At 42.6% G+C, this 23,496-nt stretch overlaps 2 protein-coding genes across 2 annotated transcripts; both read left to right on the forward strand.

Moving 5' to 3' along the window:
• The first annotated feature begins 5,189 nt into the window (after positions 1-5,189).
• LOC139472401 (3 beta-hydroxysteroid dehydrogenase type 7-like) lies at positions 5,190-9,852 on the forward strand. Its single transcript, XM_071254878.1, has 4 exons — positions 5,190-5,354; positions 6,640-6,804; positions 7,499-7,714; positions 8,165-9,852. The coding sequence occupies exons 1-4, from the start codon at positions 5,216-5,218 to the stop codon at positions 8,716-8,718; spliced, it is 1,074 nt and encodes a 357-aa protein (XP_071110979.1). The 5' UTR covers positions 5,190-5,215; the 3' UTR covers positions 8,719-9,852.
• A 4,679-nt stretch (positions 9,853-14,531) lies between these two features.
• On the forward strand, positions 14,532-19,638 carry LOC139472238 (uncharacterized). Its single transcript, XM_071254622.1, has 4 exons — positions 14,532-14,595; positions 16,363-16,504; positions 16,746-16,957; positions 19,397-19,638. The coding sequence occupies exons 1-4, from the start codon at positions 14,532-14,534 to the stop codon at positions 19,636-19,638; spliced, it is 660 nt and encodes a 219-aa protein (XP_071110723.1).
• Positions 19,639-23,496: the final 3,858 nt, after the last annotated feature.

Here is a 23,496-nt window from a genome sequence, read left to right on the forward strand (position 1 = left end):
GTGACCGAATACTCTTTCCATATCCAGTGTAAGTGTTCGACAGTCCTGCGATAGATCAAAGGCTTCAGCCAACACACAGGGACGTGATACATTCAAGTGAAGTAATGTCAACTCAGCAAACATAGTCCGGACCGCACGCGATGTTATTAAACACTGTTTTATCCGGATCATTATTAAACGGGTTATCTCTTCACGGATGAGTAATGAATAATCGAGTTAATACACATATGCAATAGTTGCCATTGAAAAGGAATCGTGTTGTGATTTGTCACATTTTAGAGATAAATGCCATCCACTCTTACTTCTCCGTGAATAGTTTGGATCAATGGACGGTTGCCATGGTGTCATAATACACTTAGGAATCCATGACGGAATAGAACCCAGTATCCCGTATTAAAACGGGCCGAAAAAGAAGCCAGTACCTCATATTGAAACGGACATCCGTGAATTTAGATGGCCGCGGTTGGTCCAGTTGCTGATCGACGGAATATGCCCCTTGGTTTGTCATCACCATACCCGTGATCGTTTTACAATTATTTGTTTCTTTGTTTTGTTTGTATGTGGTTTAACACCACACTCAGCAATATTCCAGCTATACGATGGCGGTCTTGACCAGTGACTAACATCATGAGCATCGATCCACGCAATAAGGATTCGATGACATGCATCAACCAAGTCAGCGAGCCTGACCACCCGATCCCGTTAGTCGCCCCTTACGACAGGCTCAGTCGCCTTTTACGGCAAGCATGGGTTGCTGAAGACCTATTCTACCCCGGATCTTAAAGAAGTATACCTATGCGATCTGCGTCACTTTAGGCTTCACTCATACATACAGCTGACCAGCTGTGTAATAACTGAAATAGTATTCAACGTTGCGTTAAACCTAGACTGGAATCAGCGAAACAATAAAAAAAATCCGAGATATTATTTTGTCTTTCTTGGTGTGTTCCAAATGCGTACATGCCTATGGAAACTGAACTGACGGCCAAAAGAAACGTTACCAACGATATTTCTAGGATAAAATATGACCAACACAATTTGAAGCAGCAATAACAATTGTATTGTAGACCTTCAACAGGGACATTTCTTGACAAGTGGTCATTCGTCCTGTATTCGATCAACAACATTGGTTACAACTTTAAGGTGACGACGGCCCAAACCGTTCAATACGGGATATGACCTCCATGAGCGGCAATGCATCTTCGAATGCGGCGTCGAACTGAGTAGACAAGCGTCCTCACATCGACTGCAGGTATCCGATTCCATTCCTCACGTGAAGGGAGGATGTTGACGTTTCCGAAGACGACGCCCCAGCTGGTCCCAGAGATGTTCTATGGGTGACAGATCTGGTGATCGAGCTGGCCACGGCAGGCCAGTCACGTTGTTGGCGTTGAGGAAGTCTCTAGTAATACGGGCTTTATGGGGCGTGTCGTTATCTTGTTGGAACACCGTCCGTTGTTGACGCTGGATGAAAGGAAGAACCACTGGCCGTAAGATATTGTCAATGTAGCGTTGTGCTGTCAGATTGCCTTTGATGATGACAAGTTCCGTCTTCTCGTCCCCGCAAATGCCGCCCCAGACCATCACACTTACGCCCCCGTAAGTCTCCACCGCCTGGACACAACAAGGAGCCGTACGTTCACCACATCGTCGATAAACTCGCGTCCGCCCATCAGGTTTGAAGAGTTGGAACCTGCTCTCGTCACTAAACAGCACTCGCTGCCATTTCCTTTGTTGCCATCGCTGAGTTTGCCTGCACCACGTCAATCTGGCACTTGATGTTGACGGGTCAAGGTCATGCCCTTGAAAGGGCGATAAGCCCGGAGACCATAATGTCGTAGTCGTCTGGTCACCGTTTGTCTGCTGACCGGATGTCCTAAGCTGTTGGCAGCTGATGACGTCACAGTAAGAAATCTGTTCCTCAGATGAAGAACCCGTAAAAAGCGGCCATCCTGCGGGGTCGTGACCTTTGGTCGGCCACTCCGTGGTCTGTTTGTGGTTCTGCTAGTCTGGTAATAGGTCATCTTGGAGCAGTTCAAGTTAATGGCAACCGCTCTCTGTGTCGCTCCCATCTGCAGCATACCTATGGCTCTCTCCTTCTGGACAGCGGTCAGTCTTGGCATGTTCGTTGGTGTTAATCATCGCAACCAATGATAGGTAACAGAAATTTATACCCGGAAGTTGCACGATAATTTGGGATAATTTGGGAAAGAATGTTTTAAAAAATTGCTGAAAAACACCACTATCTCCAAAATTCCGCTAAGCACGTGCAAAGAACGACAGAGAACATGAAGGCTGTATTCGTGAGATGTGTTCTTTACTGTTTTTGAACAGGTTGGCATCTTTGTTTCAAAGTGGCAAATCAGTTAATGTTGATAACGTTTCTTTTGGCCCTCAGTTTAGTTGATAGCATTGTTAAGTTGTGTTTTGTTATAGTTTGTCTATAGTGAGTCATTATTTATACGTTATTCTAATACAATGGAGACTGCTCCAGTCTATGTTGGACCAATCACTGAGAAACATCAAAAACTTATACAAAATTCGACATAATTATTCTCTTGTGTTTTACGAATGCAAACAAAAAATATGAAAATTAGTTTTGTTTTAACCATGTGTTTAGATAATGTTTCGTTTCTATGTTTTTTTCAGGTAATCTGAGACATTATTTGCATGATATTCTCATAAAATTGAAAGCGTTCACTCACTCAATAACTAAGAAACACCCGTGTCTATCAGCTAGATATTCACATGGTTTGCATGTATTGGGAGGTTACATGAGGGTGTGAAAGTACACTTGTACTCAACGTCACCAAGGTAGATACGGCACGCGTGGGGCAGAGGTGAAGACATCAACGTCAACTACAGCTGCCAATGAACGTCTGGATGCAAAGTGCAGACGGGACAGAGATAGAAGAACTAGGGACCATGGTACATTGCTGACTGGAGTAGATACAACACAGACCAGAGCTAGTTCGGCAGCAGAAAGGTTGTAATAAGTCACAGCGTGACAACAAAGAAGCGCAATCTGGAAACAGAAGGGGAACCAGTGGACCATCATACACCGATAAGGTAGTGAGTAAGTTGAGTTAAACGCCCTTTTGAACAGTATATTTCAAGACGTTTCAGCTTTGTAAGGAGGTAAATTTCGGCATAAAGTGGCCCTTGATCTAATCCAACACAAAAATAATCCAGATTGCCTTCTTTGGTCTTTTATGACACCTATGCTCGTGCGTTTCGCCAAAAAGCGCTTCTTTGGGGTTTCCTACACAATAAGCTGACACACTGTGATGTAACTGAAAAACATCGTCCGGAAATCTTTCGTACTTTTCACTGGGTGTGATACTTTTCTGAATCCCATGTTTGTACAACTGGTCATTCGGCTCGACGAAATGGCCATCACGTTCAATAAATATTAAGTTTAATCAATATTTATCAGAACAAATTCGATGTTGTTTGTTTTCACATTCAGCACACCAGGTGAGTTTAGATATCACGGAAGCATTTGACATCATTCATTGTGCGATGACTTCATCGCATTCTAAAACGCCGTCGGTTCCAATTGACTATAAGGGTTTGCCGATTTCTTGTTGATGACTTTGTTCTTGTTTAACGCCGCATTTAGTAATATTTCAGCGATGTGGCGGCGGTCCGTAAATAATCGGTTCTGGACCAGATAATCCAGTGATTGACAATACGAGCATCGATCTTTGCAAGTTGGATACGATGACATGCATCACCAAAGTCACCAAATCTGACCATTCGATCTCGCTTGTCGCCTTTTAGGAAAAGCATGGGTTGCTGAAGACCAATTCTAACCCGGATCTTCACGGGGTTGTTGATGCGAAGTTCACAAAGAAGATAATATTAGTTGTAAAATATATGGGAGTGTGTGACTGACAGACACCCGTTGTTGAATATGATTGGACCCCAGAAATCTTTCGGGAACATCCGGCGAATGTTAAAATTTCCGAGTATCGAATACTCAATTACAACTGCAGATCCGAAAACACGCAACGTTTAAGTTCTCATTAACCGAAATATCAATGAGACAGATGGTTGGTATGGAGATGATATGATTATAGGCTTAAAACCATACTCTCTCATTCACTTAAATTCTATCTTCAGATAAGGTATTCTCTCACAAACGGTACCTAAACAATGCTAGTTTTCCTTGTGTCCATTAATATATTAAGAAACAAGGCCATTGTACAGTCAGTCGGACAGTATCAAAAGGCAATGTATATATATCCAACACAAATTTTTTTAGTCACCTGTTTTCAGTACTTAATACTATTTGATAGTGATATCAAACACAGGTTTGACGTACCAATATTATTCATTGATAGACAAGGGCGACGCCATGTCTGTTTGTGAACACTGGAACTACCTACCTGGCCTTATTTATATATCATGCATCTTTAACCGTAAATAAGACCAACGGATAAAGTTTTTTTATCCTACCGAGAAACCTATTATATGGTCTGTTCCTTTATGGGTGATGCATATAATGTTACACATCTTTTTTTTACTAACACGAAGTCGTTACAATGTGTGTCAGTCTCAGTAGGCTAGCGCCCCGTACAAGCAGCACCCTACGATCCCAGCCCCCCCACGCACGCACGCACGCAGGCACGCACACACACACACCAACACACACACACACACACTAACACTAACACACACTAACACTAACACACACTAACACTAACACCAACACACACACACACACACAAACACACATGCGCGCGCGCACGCACGCACACACACACACACAGAGACACACACAGACACACACACGTGCATGCACGTTGCTGTGAGTGAAATAATCTTAGCGCGACGTAATACCACATTTCATTTTCATCTCACTTCACCTCACCTCATCTTTTCTCTTCAGGATGAAGCTTCCCTATAATTAACAAACGATCAAAGCAATTCAATAATTATTTGATACCTTTTAGGTCTTTGAAAGCCTTTTAGATGTGATACACATAAGGAAGTGAATATATGGAAGTATAACCTCCGAAACGTTGTGTTCCTCATAATAAAGAAGTTGACATTCATATATTCTCTTCCTTGATACCCTATATCAAATATGTGTTACAACCTTAAATCATTCAATGGAAGGCGACCCAATCTCTCCCTTCCCAAATCCTGTTATACAATGTATTTTATTTGATTTAGGGTTCCTGTCTTCATCTCCACTGACCTCTCCACGATGACATCCGAGTACCCCGTGGTTGTGACGGGAGGATCTGGTTGCTTGGGGCAACACCTCATCAAACTTCTTCAAACGAACGCTGGTCACGTGACTGAGATCCGGGTACTTGACGCCATTCCGTACGAGAACAAACTTGGTGAGTTGTGAAGGGTACAATAAGAAAGCAAATCCATCATTTTTTGTATCAAAGAATATCTGGCAGCGTAATGACCACTTATATTTAACATGTTGTGGACGCAAGAAATTGATAATTTTTTAATTCGTGGATACCGCCCTCACGACGAGGGATAATGCAATACTGATGGCCGAGCATATCCGGTCATATCTAAATGTTGTGACGTTGTGACCTTTGAGAAAGTGGGACATTGTCTCATTTTAATTAGGGTAACCATTCACAACCTTGAATAGCCGAATAGCTTGTTCAATTATGGGAATCTTATGAGCATGTTTTATACTACGTTTCAATGTTCATTTTGTTGGCATCAGATAAGTTTATGTGCTGTTGAAAATTAACTCCGATGTTATCACAGAGACACGTAGTTAGTTTTCTTTGGCTGTTGCATATATGTATCATCATTATCGTCGTCAACATCATTAAAATCATTTGTAGCATTAGGAAGAAGAAGAAGACGACGAAGCAATAGAAGAAGAAACACTCGAAGAAACATTAACAATCAGTAAAATAGGCATTAATAGAAGCATCATAAAAAAGCATAAGATTTAGAAGCATAAACAGAAGCGTAAAAGAACAAGAGGTATAAAAACAAGAAACAGGAGAAGGAGAGGAAGGAGAAGGGTTAGAATAAAAAGAAGCATTTGAAGAAGCATTAGAGGCCTTAAAAGCCTTAAAAACAAAATGACAATGCAGAAGAAGCATTAGAAACATAGGAAGATGAAGAATGAGCAGAAGAAACATTTGAAGAGGATTTTTTTAAGCATCACACTTGAAGCATTAGCAGCATCAGAAGCATAAAAACAAGCCTTAGAAGAAGGAAATGAAGAAGGAAAAAAGCATTAGAAGACGAAACACAGAAAAAAACATGAGAAGAAAAGCGTCAGAAGGAGCAAAAGAAGTAGAAGAAGAAGAAAATCATAAGAAGAAAGATTAGAAGAATCAAGGCAGATGAATCATAGGGTGGAGAAACATTTGAAGCAGAACCATAAAAAGAAGCATAAGACTAAGCATTTGAAATAGAAAAAATATTAGGAGCATAGGAAGCACTAGAAGCATATGAAGGAGAAGCGCAAGAAGAAGAAGCGTTAGAAGGTGTTAATGCCAACTGAGCCATCCTCGGTTATCGAGAATATTATATTCCAATTCTATTATAATTACAACAAAACGCTCAGTCATAATAAAATTATCATCATCAATTTGATTATCAATATCAACATGATTATTTTTATTATTATATCATGGACAGGACATAAAGAAGCAAAACCTGTGATTTCTATGTGCGGTGACGTCACTAACACAGACCTACTTCGCCGGGCGTTCAGGGGAGCTAAGTCAGTCTTCCATCTGGCCAGTCTCGTCAGTGTTGGCAGTTTCCCTGACAACCAGGCTATGGAAAAAATAAACGTGGAAGGTGAGACAACAGACACGTCTCGCAAACGGATACATAAATTACAGTGTGTGACATATATATGTTGTATAGGCAACAATGTGAAACGACAGGATTCTGGAGTCCTACCTCTTTATATGTATTTAATGTACGATTTTACCGGGATAACCCGTGCACTTCTTGTCTTAACAAAGAATCCGAGAAGTGGTCATTATTATGGACATAGAATTTTGACAAGACAAGAAATGTACCAGTATTGAAAAAACATAAAAACATGTATAAGGTAGGGATTTGGTTTAATATGGCGGTTGCAATACAATTACATACTGAGGCCGTGTCACCGTATGATTACTGACGGAATTAATGTTTTCATTCAAATATATAAACATATGTAGGGAGAGTGTTATGCTTGTAGCAAGAGACAACAATTTCATTATTTGTTCTTGACGCCTGTACTGCGACATTTCATATGTTACATATCTTTGTTGTACAGAAACAATGTGTGACATATTTATGTTGTACAGGCACAGTGCTCGACATATATGTATCTATATTGTAACGGAATAATATGTGACATATATGTTGTACGGGAATTATGTTTGACATATACATGTATGTTGTACAGGAACAATGTGTGACATACATATGTTGTACAGGAACAATGTGTGACATATCTTTGTTGTACAAGAATGGGGTTTGACACTTCTATGTTTTACAGGAACTCGACAGGTGATAGACGCCTGCATCAAGGATGGGGTGGAATGCCTCATCTACTGCAGCACTGTTGAGGTTGTGCTGGGGTACGACGACATTGTCGATGGCACCGAGGACAACATGAAGCCTCCCAAGACGTATTTCCACGAGGGTTATGCCAAGACCAAGCTCCAGGCAGAGAGTATGGTACTGCATGAAAACGACTGCCAGTTGGACACAGGTACACGCCTTGCATCACCTGATATAACAAAAGAGTGAGTGAGTATGGTTTTAAGCAGCTTTTAGCAATACTCCAACAATACCACGGCAGGGGACACCAGAAATGGGCTTCACATATTGTACCCATGTCGGGAATCGAACCCGGATCTTCGGCGTGACGAGCCGACGCTTTAACCACCAGGCTACCCGACCGCCCCCATATATAACGAAGAAATATAACCCTAGTTTTGTTATAATAAAGATGCCATTAAGGAATTTGAGAACAAAAACGAAATTAATTTCTTTTATTTTGGGGATAAAACCATAAGCGGCGTAAATCCAAACACCAGCCTCACTCGTTAATCCAGAAATGTGTTTTTAACCTGACGTTTGGACTGGAAACGATATTGTTTAAATTTATGGTGTTTCACTGCACCGATGAGTTTCTATGAGTTGCTTTCCGTCGATGTAGGTGGCGTACTCAAGACGGCCGCCCTACGACCCTACGTCTTCTACGGCGAACTGGACCGCCACTACGTCACGCAGCTCATGAAGGTGGTGAAGAGGACTGCCGGCATCCTCATCCAGACAGGAAACGGCAAGGCACTCCACCAGCACGCCTACGTGGGCAACAACGCCTGGGCCTTCATCTGCGCCGAGAAGGCCGTCCGTACCAACCCTGCTGCTGCTGGTGAGGCTTACTTCATCACGGACGACACCCCAGTTAGCGACATATACAGCCAGGTGATCCCCTTTCTGGCGGAGAAGGGTATACGACCATCCCCCATCAGGTTCCCTTTCTGGATGATGTTCGTGCTATTGTACTTGGCGGAGTGCCTTCTGTTTCTCCTATCTCCCTTAATCAAAATCGACATCGGCGTCTCCTCCAGCGCCCTACGCTTCGCCAACACCACCATCAAACTGAGCAACGTCAAAGCGCGCACCTTGCTCAACTACACTCCCCTTTTCTCTGTGGAGGAGAGTTTCCGGAACGCACGTGCTTATTACCGGGATGTTCAGATATAGAAACGCCAGTCTTCAGCCCGAGAACATCTCCGGATGTTTCAACCTTCCCTACAATCTATCTAATACAAATAGAAGCGACAAAACCATTTCCATATCCAATAGAAATCTCTGCCTAAAGCAGATTCCGAGTATATCATGATCATGTGTTTATGAATCACTATCAAATAGTATAAATGATACCAGGTGTTCGCGAAAAGGTGAGCGTATCCTGCCCCACCGGTGGCATCCGTCACAAACACATGCAAAGTCAAGTAAATTGTTCACCTGAAAAAGCACTGGAACATATAGTCAAAATAGGGGAATTGCATCGGACATAATTTTTGTCACTGATGCGTCAAATTTGTCCTCCACATGTCTACCATAAAACTTTTTAAAGCAATGTGCAATAGTTTAATATAACAGTTTAATGCAACATTCTCATGCATCGTTTCCATGTGGCATATAGATGCATCATTTAACATAGAACCGAAATACTTTATCATCCCTGCTATTTAATATATATTATCAATGCAACTTCCTGTGTGGTGCAATGGATAGAGTGTCTGCCCGGGGATCGGGAGATCGGTGGTTCGATCCACTCATACCAAAAACGTTAAAAGATGGCACTTGTTGTTACCCTGTATGGCGCTCGGCACTGAGGGGATAAATCATGGACTGGTCGGAGTTAGTGTACAGTGTCTGAGTTGGGTGTTCATGTAAATCTGCGCTTGACATACGAGAGTAATAATAACTTTGTCATATAATGTCATTCTTGGATAATGGATATTTAGGACGTATTTTCGAAGTCTCTTTAGAAACAATGTATAGATACAGTATTTGAGAAAACCACCCAGTCTGTCATATAGTGCCAGATGACTTGCAGCAATGTTAATCTACAGAGACGCGGTGACACATTGGGAAACATCTATATGAGCGTATTGGGAATGTTAGTCAACAGGTTATTGAGAAAGAAAACATTTCATCGATGGAGCCTGAAAGCATCTCCTTTGCGGATCCTCGTTATATACTGAACCGCAAAAGAAACGTCATCTCATGTAACATTCCATGAAAAGTTGTCATATCTGGGTAATTTTTGTCAAAGTTTCTAAAATTTACCATTACCTTGTCCGGAAAAATGAAACATGATGATAAAAAACAAAGGATGGCCAGAAATAACACTAAAAAATGGCATATCATTAAAGCAGCAAGAGGACAAAGGCAAGCCGATGTATTCAAACCTGAAGAACAGAATATTTGCGACCAGCCCCGGTGACTAAAGTTTCATATACGCCATGAACCTGGTGAGCTAAATCGTCAGGCACCTTTGCATCAACCCTCAGTTTCAACAGTAGCAGAGCCGAAATTGCGTTCACGTTATTCCTGTTAAATTACCTGATGCAGTTGTCACTGATGACCCACACATGAATGAATCCCTGATGTTGGCCTCCTTGATGTTGAGTTTTCTCCTGATTCCCTTTCTTCTGTCAAGGATCTTTCTAATGATCCATGGATTGCATATAAGGTTACATGGTCATTACGTTGTATATTTTGTTCATGTCATTATATTTTCAAATATGTGATTCGCCGATTAAGAAACGATGCCAAATCCCATGATAAGTTAACTAACATTGTTCTGTCACTCTCGATGCGGACTGTTCTTTGGAAGACATTAAGTGCTGTGTGTATGCTGCTGCTCGAAGACTGGATGAACTCCATACAGTTTCCAAAGACAATGAACCAAAAATGGGCAATAAACCAAACTTCAAAAGAAAAACCGGTTCCAAATAAAACTAACAGAGAAAGATATAACTTGGATAGAATTTTGCTTGAAATTATGTTCCCCAGGACAATCAAAGCCAAAACGTCAAAAATCAATTTGAAAAGAATTAAAAACATGATAAGAAGTAACAGACGTGAAAACTCTGAATCAAATTCTTGTTTTTTTTTTGTTCAGATTTGGACAATAAAGAAAATGGGACAAGAAAAACATTTTCATAAGGCAAAATAAAACAAAACTAATGAATTTTTTTTATAGGCAATTAAATGGAACCAATGGCAATGATAAGAAAACACAACCATGAATTTCAGTGAAAGGTTTTGGAAACAGTTATTGTCTACATCCAGCAACTGCAACCTCAAGGGACCAGGGTTAGGGGATTACAATGATAATGTACACGACAAAATGAGGTCACCATTCTTGTGTTTCATTACACCTGATTGCTTGAAAAAAGTAATGAAAAAATCGAAATATAATACGGAGCCAGGGGCTGTTGTATTCGAAACTGCTATTGGAAACTGTTCTCATAACAGTGTCTAAACACCATTACTTAACTGATTAAATTCTGTTTTTCAAAAAGAGGATGTTCCACCTTGATTGTGACAAGGTCGAACAATTCTTCTCCCAAAGAAAGGTGATTTGACTGATCCCCAAAACGTCCGCTCTATTACTTGTCCGAACACACAATACACACTGTTTACAGGGTCTTTGAAAGGTATTTAGAAGTGATACACATAAGGAAGAGGATATATGGGGTAATTGGCACTGATAGGTGTAAGAATGGACATAGCAAGCGGCAAATTGAAGCCAGCTAGGCAATTAGCCCCGACAAAGATCGAAGCAATAAGTCCCAAGCACTAGGCAGATAGGTTCCCTGGCACGGTTCATGGCTGGCTGGTGTCTCCTGATGTCAATGGCTTCTTGTAGTTTCCTTCGTCGCCAGTTGTTGTTGTTCATTCACCTCATGAAGGAGTAAGCATATAGTCCGAAACGTTGTGTACCTCATAATAAAGAAGTTGACATCCATATATGCTCTTCCTTATATTTATTTACAGGGTGTCTTACATATCTTGTGTCATCATATTGCGCTTCCAATGATATTATTTACATGGAGCAGAAAGGAGCCAGAAAGAGATGTTAGGGTTGCAAGGATCAACTGCTGGTTATAAACATGGTAGACAACAGAAAAGCTTATGATTCCGTACCTCACGTATAGATTCCAAAGTCACTGGAATGCACTGACCTCGCCGAGGGACGACATGTCTTTAATTACTTGCTGCTCAACTGTAGTGGATGTACTGGTCTTTCAGTGTTGGGATACTGGTGTGTTTAGTCCATCTTCTGTAGTTTTGAGGGTCACGTCTGGGAAGGGAAGGGGTAGATTGGTCGCTGTCCTCACCCGCCCTTCAAAATCATTTGCCAGGCTGATGCCTTCAGAAGTGAACTGAACCATCTCAAGGAAATTTTAACTTCCCTCAATAGTTACCCTGCCAACCTAGCCAACAAAAGCATCAACCAGGCACTCAAGAACTCCAAGCCCATGCTCAAACCTGCCCATCGCCTATCAGAATCACAATACTCTACCATGTCCCCGTCGGTCTTCAAATTGACCGTCTCATTAAGAACACAACGAGCATAGATGTCACCTTTTCCACCGGTAAGACCACACACATCCATCTATGAGCCAATGTCAGAGGCTCCAGCAGCACAAGTCCGAACCCCAAAGGATGTATATATACCAGATCCCATGCAACTGTGACCACCAAAACATTGAAGAAACCCTTAGACTCCTCAACACCAGACTCAAAGTACATCAGACCTCTGTCAACAAACCAGAGCCATAAATCTGCAATTTCCGAACACATTATCAAGAACCAAGACCATACCATAATGTGCTAAACCACCAAAGTTTTGTCCACCAATCAACTCAACTAGCATCAAAGGAAACAAGTGGCTATTGAAATCAGGCGATAAAAGCCAGCCATGAACAATGACCAGGGGACATAACGTTCTGCCCGGTGCTTGGGACTTATTGATTCAATTAATCTGTGCCACAATCTATGTATAGCATTATCCCCCTATCAAGCTAATTAATTCAGCATGCTTCCGTTTGTCCATTGCTAATTTCCAAGCAGTGCTAATTAACTCCTTCCTTCGATTTGTCCATTGCTAATCACCATCAGCGCTAACCAACTGTTGGCTTCACTTGCTATCTTATCACTACTGTTGCTTTTACTTGTATACATTATATACGCTCTCTGCATTCTGGTATGTATTGTCCAAATATATATGTTTACAAAATAAACTAGAAAACTTCAAGGCCTTAGGCGTATTCTTAAGAAAAACGGAACTAATAAAACGCATCTAAAAACATAATAACCTACCAAATCAAAATCACATAAACAAACAAACATCCACCATACCCAGCTCCCTTAGTTCTCCTCCCCAACCCCATCGGCATCTATTCCAAATCTCAAAATTCCCAAATTATATATAAGCAACCCCTAAAGCCCCCTCTTAGGGTTGCACAGACCACCTTCGCCCCTTTCGGAAACACATTAAATGGCCTGGCCGGGCCCGTGTGCGAAATACGCATCAGTCGGAAAGCGCACGTTAAATCTCCAAAGTAAGTAAGTAAGTAAGGTATGTATTGATTCCCATGATAAAGAAGTAAGCATCTACTCTGATACTCTGGGATAATGTCAGAATTATCGGTACCGTGACTCCAGTACCGTATTTCATTGAATTCTGGTGTATTCAAATACAAGTCCATACTTCTTGGCATAAGGTATGGTGAGGTGAGGTGAAATTAGGTCTAACGTTGCGTCCAAGATTATTGCACTTATATAGCGACGTGCATGCACGTGTGTGGGTGTGTGTGGCTGCTTGTACTAGTCCGGACTGAGATACCATGCCCACTGAGATACCATGCCGCAGTTTTAGCATGAATACCCCACTCAGACACAGTATACTGACTCCGAGCCGACCAGTCCTTGTTTTAGCCCTTTAATGCCGAGCGCCAGACAGGGTAACAACAAGTACCATCTTTTAACGTCTTTTGGTATGACGCGGCCGGGGATCGAACCCCGGACCTTCCGCTCTCCGGGCGGACGCTCTACCACTAGACCACGGAGGCGATCTCATAAAGTATGGACTGATTATCCATATATCCATTGCATATGGTATGGGGTCAGAAGAAGTTGCTCCAGAGTCCACAGATTTTCCCTTCCAAGCACTGCCTGTTGTACTGGGCACTAAGTCCAGCAATGATCGATCGATGACTGTTAAAACGTCTGGCAGCATGGCGTTGTGAGCTTGCGAACCAGCATACAACTAGTCGATGGCATGTTCCTTCAGAAAGTCGTGCCATCTACCCACGATGTGTCAGATCTGTAGACCCGTGAAGATCCGGGATAGAATAGGTCTTCAGCAACCCATGCTTGCCGTAAAAGGTGACTATGCTTGTCGTAAAAGTCGACTAACGGGATCAGGTGGTCAGGCTCGCTGACTTGGTTGATGCATGTCATCGATCATTGATTATTGATTCGACTATTCATCATTATATGACTCAACAGATCACTCATCAGTTCCGCTAACATCTGATATTAAACAGTCTTGTTTCATGGTAAATAGAGATAGACCTACTGCGTGTTTAATTAGATTTTAGGAACACAGTAAGGCAATTTGTCTCGACGTCTTACACATTTTCAATCGACATTAGTCCCTTAACTGGGATAAAGTAAGTGTTAGTCATTGATTTTAGTCAATTATCGTAGATGTTAGGTCAATATTCAAGAACACAGTCAATTATCCTATTTGAAATAACATGGTTATTTTATAAGGTTTTAAGTTGTATAAGACAATGACTTTTATCTAATGTGCATTCTCACTGTCCGTCCTGTGTGAACCAACAACCATTCGTGTTTTTAACTCTTAATTGTTTATTTGCGACTACCGTCACTGTCCCGCGTGAACTACGAACCATTAACGTTTCTAACTCTGCTGTGCGTTGTCACCACCGTCTCTGTTCTATGAGAATCAACAAATTCCCCGAAGGATGTCAGCGGTACCTCGCAGAGAGATCAGATGGATCTCTATGGGCATCATCTTTGGCTTCTGTGGTAAGTTTGTTTGTTTGTTGTTTAACGCTATAATCCAGCTATATGACGGTGGTCTGTAAATAATCGAGTTTGGACTAGAGATCCAGCGATTGATATCATCAGGATCAATCTACGGAATTGGGATACGATGTCATGCATCAACCAAGTCATCTAGCCTGACCACCCAATCCCGTTAGTCGCCTCTTACGACAAGCATGAGTTGCTGAAGACCAAATCTAATCCGAATCTTCACGGGTCTTGTGGTAAGTTGTAACACTTGATGTGGTATAGGTTAGGTGTTGTGTAAATAATGTCAGTTGTTATATGCAACAGAGCAAAAAGAAGTGTCATTTTCAGTATTCCGGAACTTTTTGGATGCCTTCCAACTTTGTTGGAATCCGGTCCGTCAGGAACTATTTCTAAAAAATTGTCACAATTTTGGACGTGCATTTTGTTTAATAAAGTGTGAAACATAAAAAAAACATATCTGAAAATTACCGAGAAAATCGAAGATTGTTGAAAGTATTCTTTGGTTATCCGGAAGAAAGGAAACCTGATCTTTTTTACTGTGCAACTATTTATGGAAAGCCTGAAGTGATAAAGGTCATTATCGACTAACAGGTTTAATGTTTACAAACCATGGATTACAGATTAGGTTGTAGGATTCTTACATTGCTGAAAGTTATGTTGCTAAAGTGTCTGGGTTGATGAACAGTTTGTCAACTTTGTACACGACTATCTCACACGGCAAACTTGAGGAAAATTGTTTCATATGTAGACCTATTTATAAACAATCCAGACTGACAAAACACTCCTCACAAGACAGTATGGCAAGAGGGATGACTTCAACTTTCCAATAATCAACTTTCCCTTTATGTCGAGCAATATTCCATCAGCTCCAGCCTTTGGTGTTTACACTTCAGATGTTTTGAGGCACAATCGCTCTTTCTTCAAAGATGTCAAAGAGTGTCATCATACTCTTGCTCAAAATTGCTAAAAGCAGCGTAAAACCATATTCACTCACTCGCTCTTGCTCAAAAGTTGTTTTATCAGGGTTATAACATTTAAGGCCTTAGTGAAGTTTTCGAAAGGTGTTTTGGTACATTGTGGTTGGCATTTCTAAAAATTATGTCTTCCTTATTTTGACTTGTACCGTAGGTTCTCGTGGTTGCCCTTGCTTTTGTTTGTGACGGGTGCCACCGGTTGGACAGGGTACGCTAACCTTTTAGCCTACACCAGGTATTGTCACTATTTGACAGTGACAATACAATGCTCCTATTGGCACGGGTGTCTCTCTCATGATATCATCGCCATGCCACGTCATCTGGGTCAGTCCTTGGATGATGTCACGACCCTTCATTTGACATAAATCAAAAGGAACATGCTGGCGCAAACTCCAAAGCACTTCGTCATAACATAACACAGCCCCATGTTTTGTGCAACCCTGTTGGGAGCCGGTTTAGAATAGGTCCCCGGTCTCTTCTGTTCGACGCAAGAAGCGAATTATTGGATTTGATGCTCCGTCAGTGTACCATGCGGCGTTCGTAACCGATATCAACCACTGACTATACGCTCACTCATCATGTCCCCGTGACGTTAGAAATGAGGCACAATGCTTCTCAGAAAAACGACGACCAAGCTATGGTAAAACATTGATAAAAATGGATGTGGTTGTTATTTTGCGATTGCTAAGGTAGTTTCATGACGTACATAGTCTGTGACCGCCAACGTAATGTTATCAAAGTAAAGCCTTCCTCATCCACACTTGTACAGTACTGTTTTATTCAGATGCCACAAGGTTTTACCATCGCGTCAAAGAAACGGTTGATCATGCGACTGCAGTGACGAGATGTGCCGACCTTGGACTGACTTTGGCAATACTAGAATCGGCAACGTCGTTGGAGTCGATGAAGTCTGTCGTTCCTGCTGAGTAAGTATAGGAATTGTGGTAAAGGAAATGAGGTTTGTGTGTTCCCTGAAACGTTTGTACATGAATTGTTAATGAAATTAAGGTTTGTGCATTTCCTGAGTCAGTTTACGAACTGCCATTTAGTCAAATATAGGTTTGGGTGCTTTTCTGTTCGGTCAGTATACGTACTGCCGTTAAGTCACATAGGTTTGTGTTAAATTTGTTACGCTCATGCGATCTGACTTGCATTTTCATATAAAAGAGCCTGGGCGGAGTACTGGATTGGACTCGACTATCTGTCCGGCAGTTTTGGATGGGCAGACAAATCTCCATTCACCTGGACACAGTGGGAAGTTTCAAACAATGAGCCTAACCACCTTGCCTCCGAGCAGTGTGTTGTCACCAACACAGACGGCGGGTACATGTGGTACACCCGGTCATGTTCCGATAGATACTACTTCGTCTGCAGCGTCGGTAAGCAAAGGCCAGAATGCACTATGACCATATGCCTGTCTGACCCGTCAAGATCCGTGGTAGAATAGATTTTCCTCAACCCATTCTTGCCGTAAAAGGCGACTATGCTTGTTGTAAGAGGCGACTAACGGGATCAGATTGTGAGGCTCGCTAACTTGGTTGATGCATGTGATCGTATTCCAGTTGCGTGGATCAATGATCATGATGTCAATCACTGGCTTGTCTGGTCCAGACTCGATTATTTACAGACCGCCGACATACAGCTGGAATATTGCTGAGTGCGGCGTTAAACAACAAAGAAACAAACGGTATGTCCGTCACGGTCTCCTCATTATTCAGTTGGACAGTGGGGTAGCCTAATATAAAAACGACAATACCCTTTCCATATCCAATAGAAATCTCTGCACAAACAGTCGATTGTATGATTCCGACTTTATCATAAGCATGTGTTTATGAATCACTATCCACTAGATACGGTACCAGGTGTTTGCGAAAAGGTGAGCGTACCCTGCACCACCAGCTGCACCCGTCACAAACACATGCAAAGGCAAGTTAATTACTCATCTAAAAAAAACCCGGGAACATATGGTACAAGTTAAAATAGGGAATTGCATCGGACATCATTTTTGTCACTGATGCGTCAAATTAAGAAATGTCCTCCACATGTCTACCATTAAACTTTTTGAAAGCTTTACTGAGGCCTTGATGAAACAACTTCTGAGCAAGAGTCGTATGATGCTGTTTGAAATCTTGGTAGAAAGAACATGCTCGACTGTATCAAAAGTTGTTAAATGTAAACACCAAAGGCTGGAGCTGCTGGAATATTGCTCGACATGAAGGGAAAGTTGAATATTGGAAAGTTAAAAGTTAAAATCCTGGCCAAATTACTTTGTTTTGACTTTGCGAATCCGAAAAAAACTTCCGATTCATATCCATAAAGAAACAGATCCGCAAGGGGAGCACAATTGGTGCCCTCGGGGATTCCTGCTACTTGCCTAAATGTCTTACCCCCATATTTTAAAATGTAATCAATGAGTAAGTCCAGCATTTCACATATTGTTTTCTCAGTAAACTTCATGTGGCATTTTCTTTCATGTTTTACAAATGGTCCTGAACCTCTAGAGATAGACACGTAACTGTACCTGTGTTCACTCCGTTTTGTTACAAAAAAAACATAGATCAAGGAGATATTCCTTAAGTCTGTCATATTGGATACTGGTGTACAAAGTTGAAAAATCAAATGTGATCAGAATGGATTGGTTTTTTTGAGATGGCAAAAAGTCAAGCAAATCCAAGTCCTTTGACTTTTTTAGAATCCACATGACATTAATTCCGCTTGTCTCAAATACTTTCTATGAATATGAAGAAAGTCCTTCCTTGATTGTATTAAGGATTATGGTTAGTCTTTGCGTCAGTGATTTGGTGGTACTCTCTTTGTACGGATTTTCATGGAGCTTTGGAATCCAGTACTAAAAAAGGAATGGACATGTCTTCAGGTTTTAGAGTCAATTCAAAGGCTAACAGTACTGATTTATGGTTTTGGCAGATTTGTTCCTCAGTTAACACACTGGCCTTAAATGTTGCGTTATTTGAAATGTCATTTATACAACGTTTTTTGATCAAACAGTTAATGTAGTCCTGCTTACATATATTGGTTATGTTATTTGAGGCCTTGCCAGTGGAAACAACTGAAAACTTTTCTTGTAGGGCAGCAAGACTTTGGATGACAGCTGGCTTTGACAGAATGGGTTTATCTAATTTCATTTCCTCTTTTTAAGTGTGTGGATTCTACTATTGACAACATCACGCACTGACGTAATCCACTCTGAAAGACATTCAACAGGTTCCTCTTCTCTTTTGGCCCATTTTTTGGCAGATTCCTCGACAGCATCCATAATGATTCTAAAGTTGTAGAAGGTAGAAGGTGATCCCAATTGTAGAAGGTTGCTCACGGTATTTTTTGTTCATATTTGAATAACTGCGATTATATGATCTGCAGGTTGGTAGCAGTATGATGAGTCTTGGCAGCCACAAGTAGTGGAATTTACATCATGAACAGCCATGTCTACGTTTTGCAACACGTTCCTATAATTGAACAACCTTGATGAAATTGTGTTCGTATAGGAAAATGAAATTGTTGGTGTTTCCTGAAATTTGAAATGCAGTGGGACATTATGAGAAACTGATCTTTGTCTGAGAATATAACTTAAATTTAAGGCATCAATTCCCTTGTTTTCAATTTCAAATTCAAGCAAATGGTTGTTGTTGCTGTTTCACAAACACCAATTGTTAGCCTTATATAGTACGCCTCACAATGACGTGACATATACATGTAACTTATAAGTAAGTCAAGCAATTCAAGTTAAATGTTCGGCTTAGGAAACATTACTTGAAGCATTTAAAAGAAATAAGTTTTAAAGTCAATACTATATTTTACAGACTTGGTCGGTGAGTATTTCACAGAAATATTCCGTAAAGCACCCGCGAATGACCCTGTGACGTCGTTTCCGGTTGTCAACCGGATGCACTGTGTGGCCAGCTGTCGTCGCGACCCTGACTGCTACTTTGTGACTGTAGAGGTCAGTGATGGGGTCAGCACGTGCGGCAAGCACAACTTCAACACATTCCTGGTCGGCCTTTCACCCTCACCACGTGACTCCTGGATACCTGTGGACCCCTGACAAGCAATCAGGACATGAGATATGTCTCTTAATATAAATCTGGCCTAGGGACTGAATATGTTTTATCTTGCTCTACTCCTAGGTAAATTGAAGGACTAAGCACAGCTCGAACTTCTTCTGTACAATCCGTTACTGATCGAAAGACTTTACAACACAAAATCAACTGACGAACATGTATCGTTAACAATAAACCTTTATGTCTGACCACTACATATGTCAACAAACATTTTGCCAAGCCAGGGGTCAAACATATCGGTGCACAAACTTCTGATATTTGCACAGAGTGCACCTATCGCTTTCAGTTATTCTGGGCATTTGATTGGCTGCTTTTGACAACAGACCTTCACGGGACTACTTTCGCTACACTTATTTGTTCATATCTCCGTCACAAGAACACCGTTTTGGTTCACCCGGGACATGTAACCAAACAAAGGATGCCAAAGGGAGTGTTTAATTTGCATTTTTGTAATCAATTTCTGAAGCACCTTAGCAGAAAAACAATATCTTATTTTAGATATGCATATAAAACTGACTGTCTATTTCGCTGAATAAACGAGTTTGAAATCTTATTATCTTCTTCCTCAAACATTTGATCATATATTTACGATACAAAAGTCGCTCTATACCCCTCTTTTAACTTTATTGCTTCCCATAAACACGGGGGATCTCTATATTAAAGTCCCTATGGAAATAGCACAAAAACCTTGCGTGATATTTGGGAGCCTCGCATTTTCCGCATCCAAATAGTTAAGTAAACCGGTACAAACTTTCCTTAACCATTTGATCAGATGACAACGTAATAAGAGTCGCTCTGTATCCCCTATTCAAAACTTTTTAACTTCTCTTAAACACTCGGGACCTCTGTATCAAAGTTCCTGGAATTACCCTGAAAGCTTTGTGGTACGTGTGAGAGCCTCGCGTCTGTCGTACCGAAATAGTCAAATAAAGTCCTAGGACTTGGAGACCTACACTCACACTCTCCTCCATGCCACCCCGCCCAGCCTGTTATCACGTTCTGGGACTTTGATATAAATAAAAGCGACAAAACCATTTTCACGCTTAAATGTCGTAACAAAATTCGACTGTACGATTTCGTCTGCCTCATAGCATGTGTTTATGAATCACTATTCCTTGATGAGGAAACCATGCGAGCGTATCCTGCTCCCGTCACAAACACACGGTAAGGCGAGTAAACTGATCACTCGAAACATATGATGTGGGAACATATAATGCAAGTCACAATAAAGAGTTACATCGTACATTATGTTTTCACAGATGCGTCAAATTTGTCAAGCAATAAACATTTTTGAAAGATTGAATGGTGTAGCCTTGAGCAAGAGTTGTATGACGCCCATCTTCTTGCCACCCCGTCCCACGTTTAGATACGTTCCTGGGCTTAGAAGCCTACACTCAGACGCCCCTCTCCTTGCCACCCCGTCCCTGGTTTAGATACGTTCTGGGGCTTAGAGGCCTACACTCAGACGCCCCTCTCCTTGCCACCCTGTCCCACATTTAGATACGTTCTGGGGCTTAGAGACCTACACTCAGACGCCCCCCTCCTTGCCACCCCGTCCCACGTTTAGATACGTTCCGGGGCTTAGAGGCCTACACTCAGACGCCCCTCTCCTTGCCACCCTGTCCCACGTTTAGATACGTTCCGGGGCTTAGAGGCCAACACTCAGACGCCCCCCTCCTTGCCACCCCGTCCCACGTTTAGATACGTTCCGGGGCTTAGAGGCCTACACTCAGACGCCCACCTCCTTGCCACCCTGTCCCACGTTTAGATACGTTCCGGGGCTTAGAGGCCTACACTCAGACGCCCTCTCCTTGCAACCCTGTCCCACGTTTAGATACGTTCTGGGGCTTAGAGGCCTAGACTCAGACGCCCCCCTCCTTGCCACCCCGTCCCACGTTTAGATACGTTCTGGGGCTTAGAGGCCTACACTCAGACGCCCCCCTCCTTGCCACCCTGTCCCACGTTTAGATACGTTCCTGGGCTTAGAGGCCTACACTCAGACGCCCCTCTCCTTGCCAACCCGTCCCTGGTTTAGATACGTTCTGGGGCTTAGATGCCTAGACTCAGACGCCCCTCTCCTTGCCACCCCGTCCCACGTTTAGATACGTTCCTGGGCTTAGATGCCTACACTCAGACGCCCCTCTCCTTGCCACCCTGTCCCTGGTTTAGATACGTTCCTGGGCTTAGAGGCCTACACTCAGACGCCCCTCTCCTTGCCACCCTGTCCCTGGTTTAGATACGTTCCTGGGCTTAGAGGCCTACACTCAGACGCCCCTCTCCTTGCCACCCTGTCCCACGTTTAGATACGTTCTGGGCTTAGAGGCCTACACTCAGACGCCCCTCTCCTTGCCACCCTGTCCCACGTTTAGATACGTTCTGGGGCTTAGAGGCCAACACTTAGACGCCCCTCTCCTTGCCACCCTGTCCCACGTTTAGATACGTTCCGGGGCTTAGAGGCCTACACTCAGACGCCCCTCTCCTTGCCAACCCGTCCCTGGTTTAGATACGTTCTGGGGCTTAGATGCCTACACTCAGACCCCCCTCTCCTTGCCACCCTGTCCCACGTTTAGATACGTTCCTGGGCTTAGAGGCCTACACTCAGACGCCCCTCTCCTTGCCACCCCGTCCCACGTTTAGATACGTTCTGGGGCTTAGAGGCCTACACTCAGACGCCCCTCTCCTTGCCACCCCGTCCCACGTTTAGATACGTTCCTGGGCTTAGATGCCTACACTCAGACGCCCCTCTCCTTGCCACCCCGTCCCACGTTTAGATACGTTCCTGGGCTTAGAGGCCTACACTCAGACGCCCCTCTCCTTGCCACCCTGTCCCTGGTTTAGATACGTTCCGGGGCTTAGAGGCCTACACTCAGACGCCCCTCTCCTTGCCACCCTGTCCCTGGTTTAGATACGTTCCTGGGCTTAGAGGCCTACACTCAGACGCCCCTCTCCTTGCCACCCCGTCCCACGTTTAGATACGTTCCTGGGCTTAGATGCCTACACTCAGACGCCCCTCTCCTTGCCACCCTGTCCCTGGTTTAGATACGTTCTGGGGCTTAGGGGCCTACACTCAGACGCCCCTCTTCTTGCCACCCCGTCCCACGTTTAGATACGTTCTGGGGCTTAGAGGCCTACACTCAGACGCCCCTCTCCTTGTCACCCTGTCCCTGGTTTAGATACGTTCCTGGGCTTAGAGGCCTACACTCAGACGCCCCTCTCCTTGCCACCCTGTCCCTGGTTTAGATACGTTCTGGGGATTAGAGGCCTACACTCAGACGCCCCTGTCCTTGCCACCCCGTCCCACGTTTAGATACGTTCCGGTCCCTGTGACACTTTTTAAGTTTACTCATAATGTATATGTATGTATTTGTCAATGGATACATTAATCAATAACCAAATCCTGAGGTTGTTAAGCATTTGTTATGTATAATAAATAAAAAAAGATATAATTAGTGGTTTCTTAGTTTGTTACAATGCCGTTTACAACCTAACCACTGACTGGCATTAATATTATCATACTGCTTCCGTACATATGATCGTCACGATATGGCTGAAATATTGCCGATGTGACGTAAAGTATAAACTAAACTCCGTACATATGTACATGTACATATATGTAAGGTTTTGCCTATGTCAGGACATCCACCTCGTTCAGCGATCGCTATATAATCGTCTCCAGCTAATCACAAGGGTTAAAAAGTCAGAGAGTGTTGAATTGAGGTTCATACATCTGACTGTAAACTCTTCGTGCTTTGTCCAACATAGTATTGCGTGTAAATAATTGCTGGATCAATACTAATTAGTTTACTCGTTTCTTTCAATTAGTGATAGAACCCATGATCGAA

Source organism: Haliotis cracherodii, unplaced genomic scaffold, assembly GCF_022045235.1.
Source record: "Haliotis cracherodii isolate W230 unplaced genomic scaffold, xgHalCrac1.p SCAF_24, whole genome shotgun sequence".
Classification (NCBI taxonomy): domain Eukaryota; kingdom Metazoa; phylum Mollusca; class Gastropoda; order Lepetellida; family Haliotidae; genus Haliotis; species Haliotis cracherodii.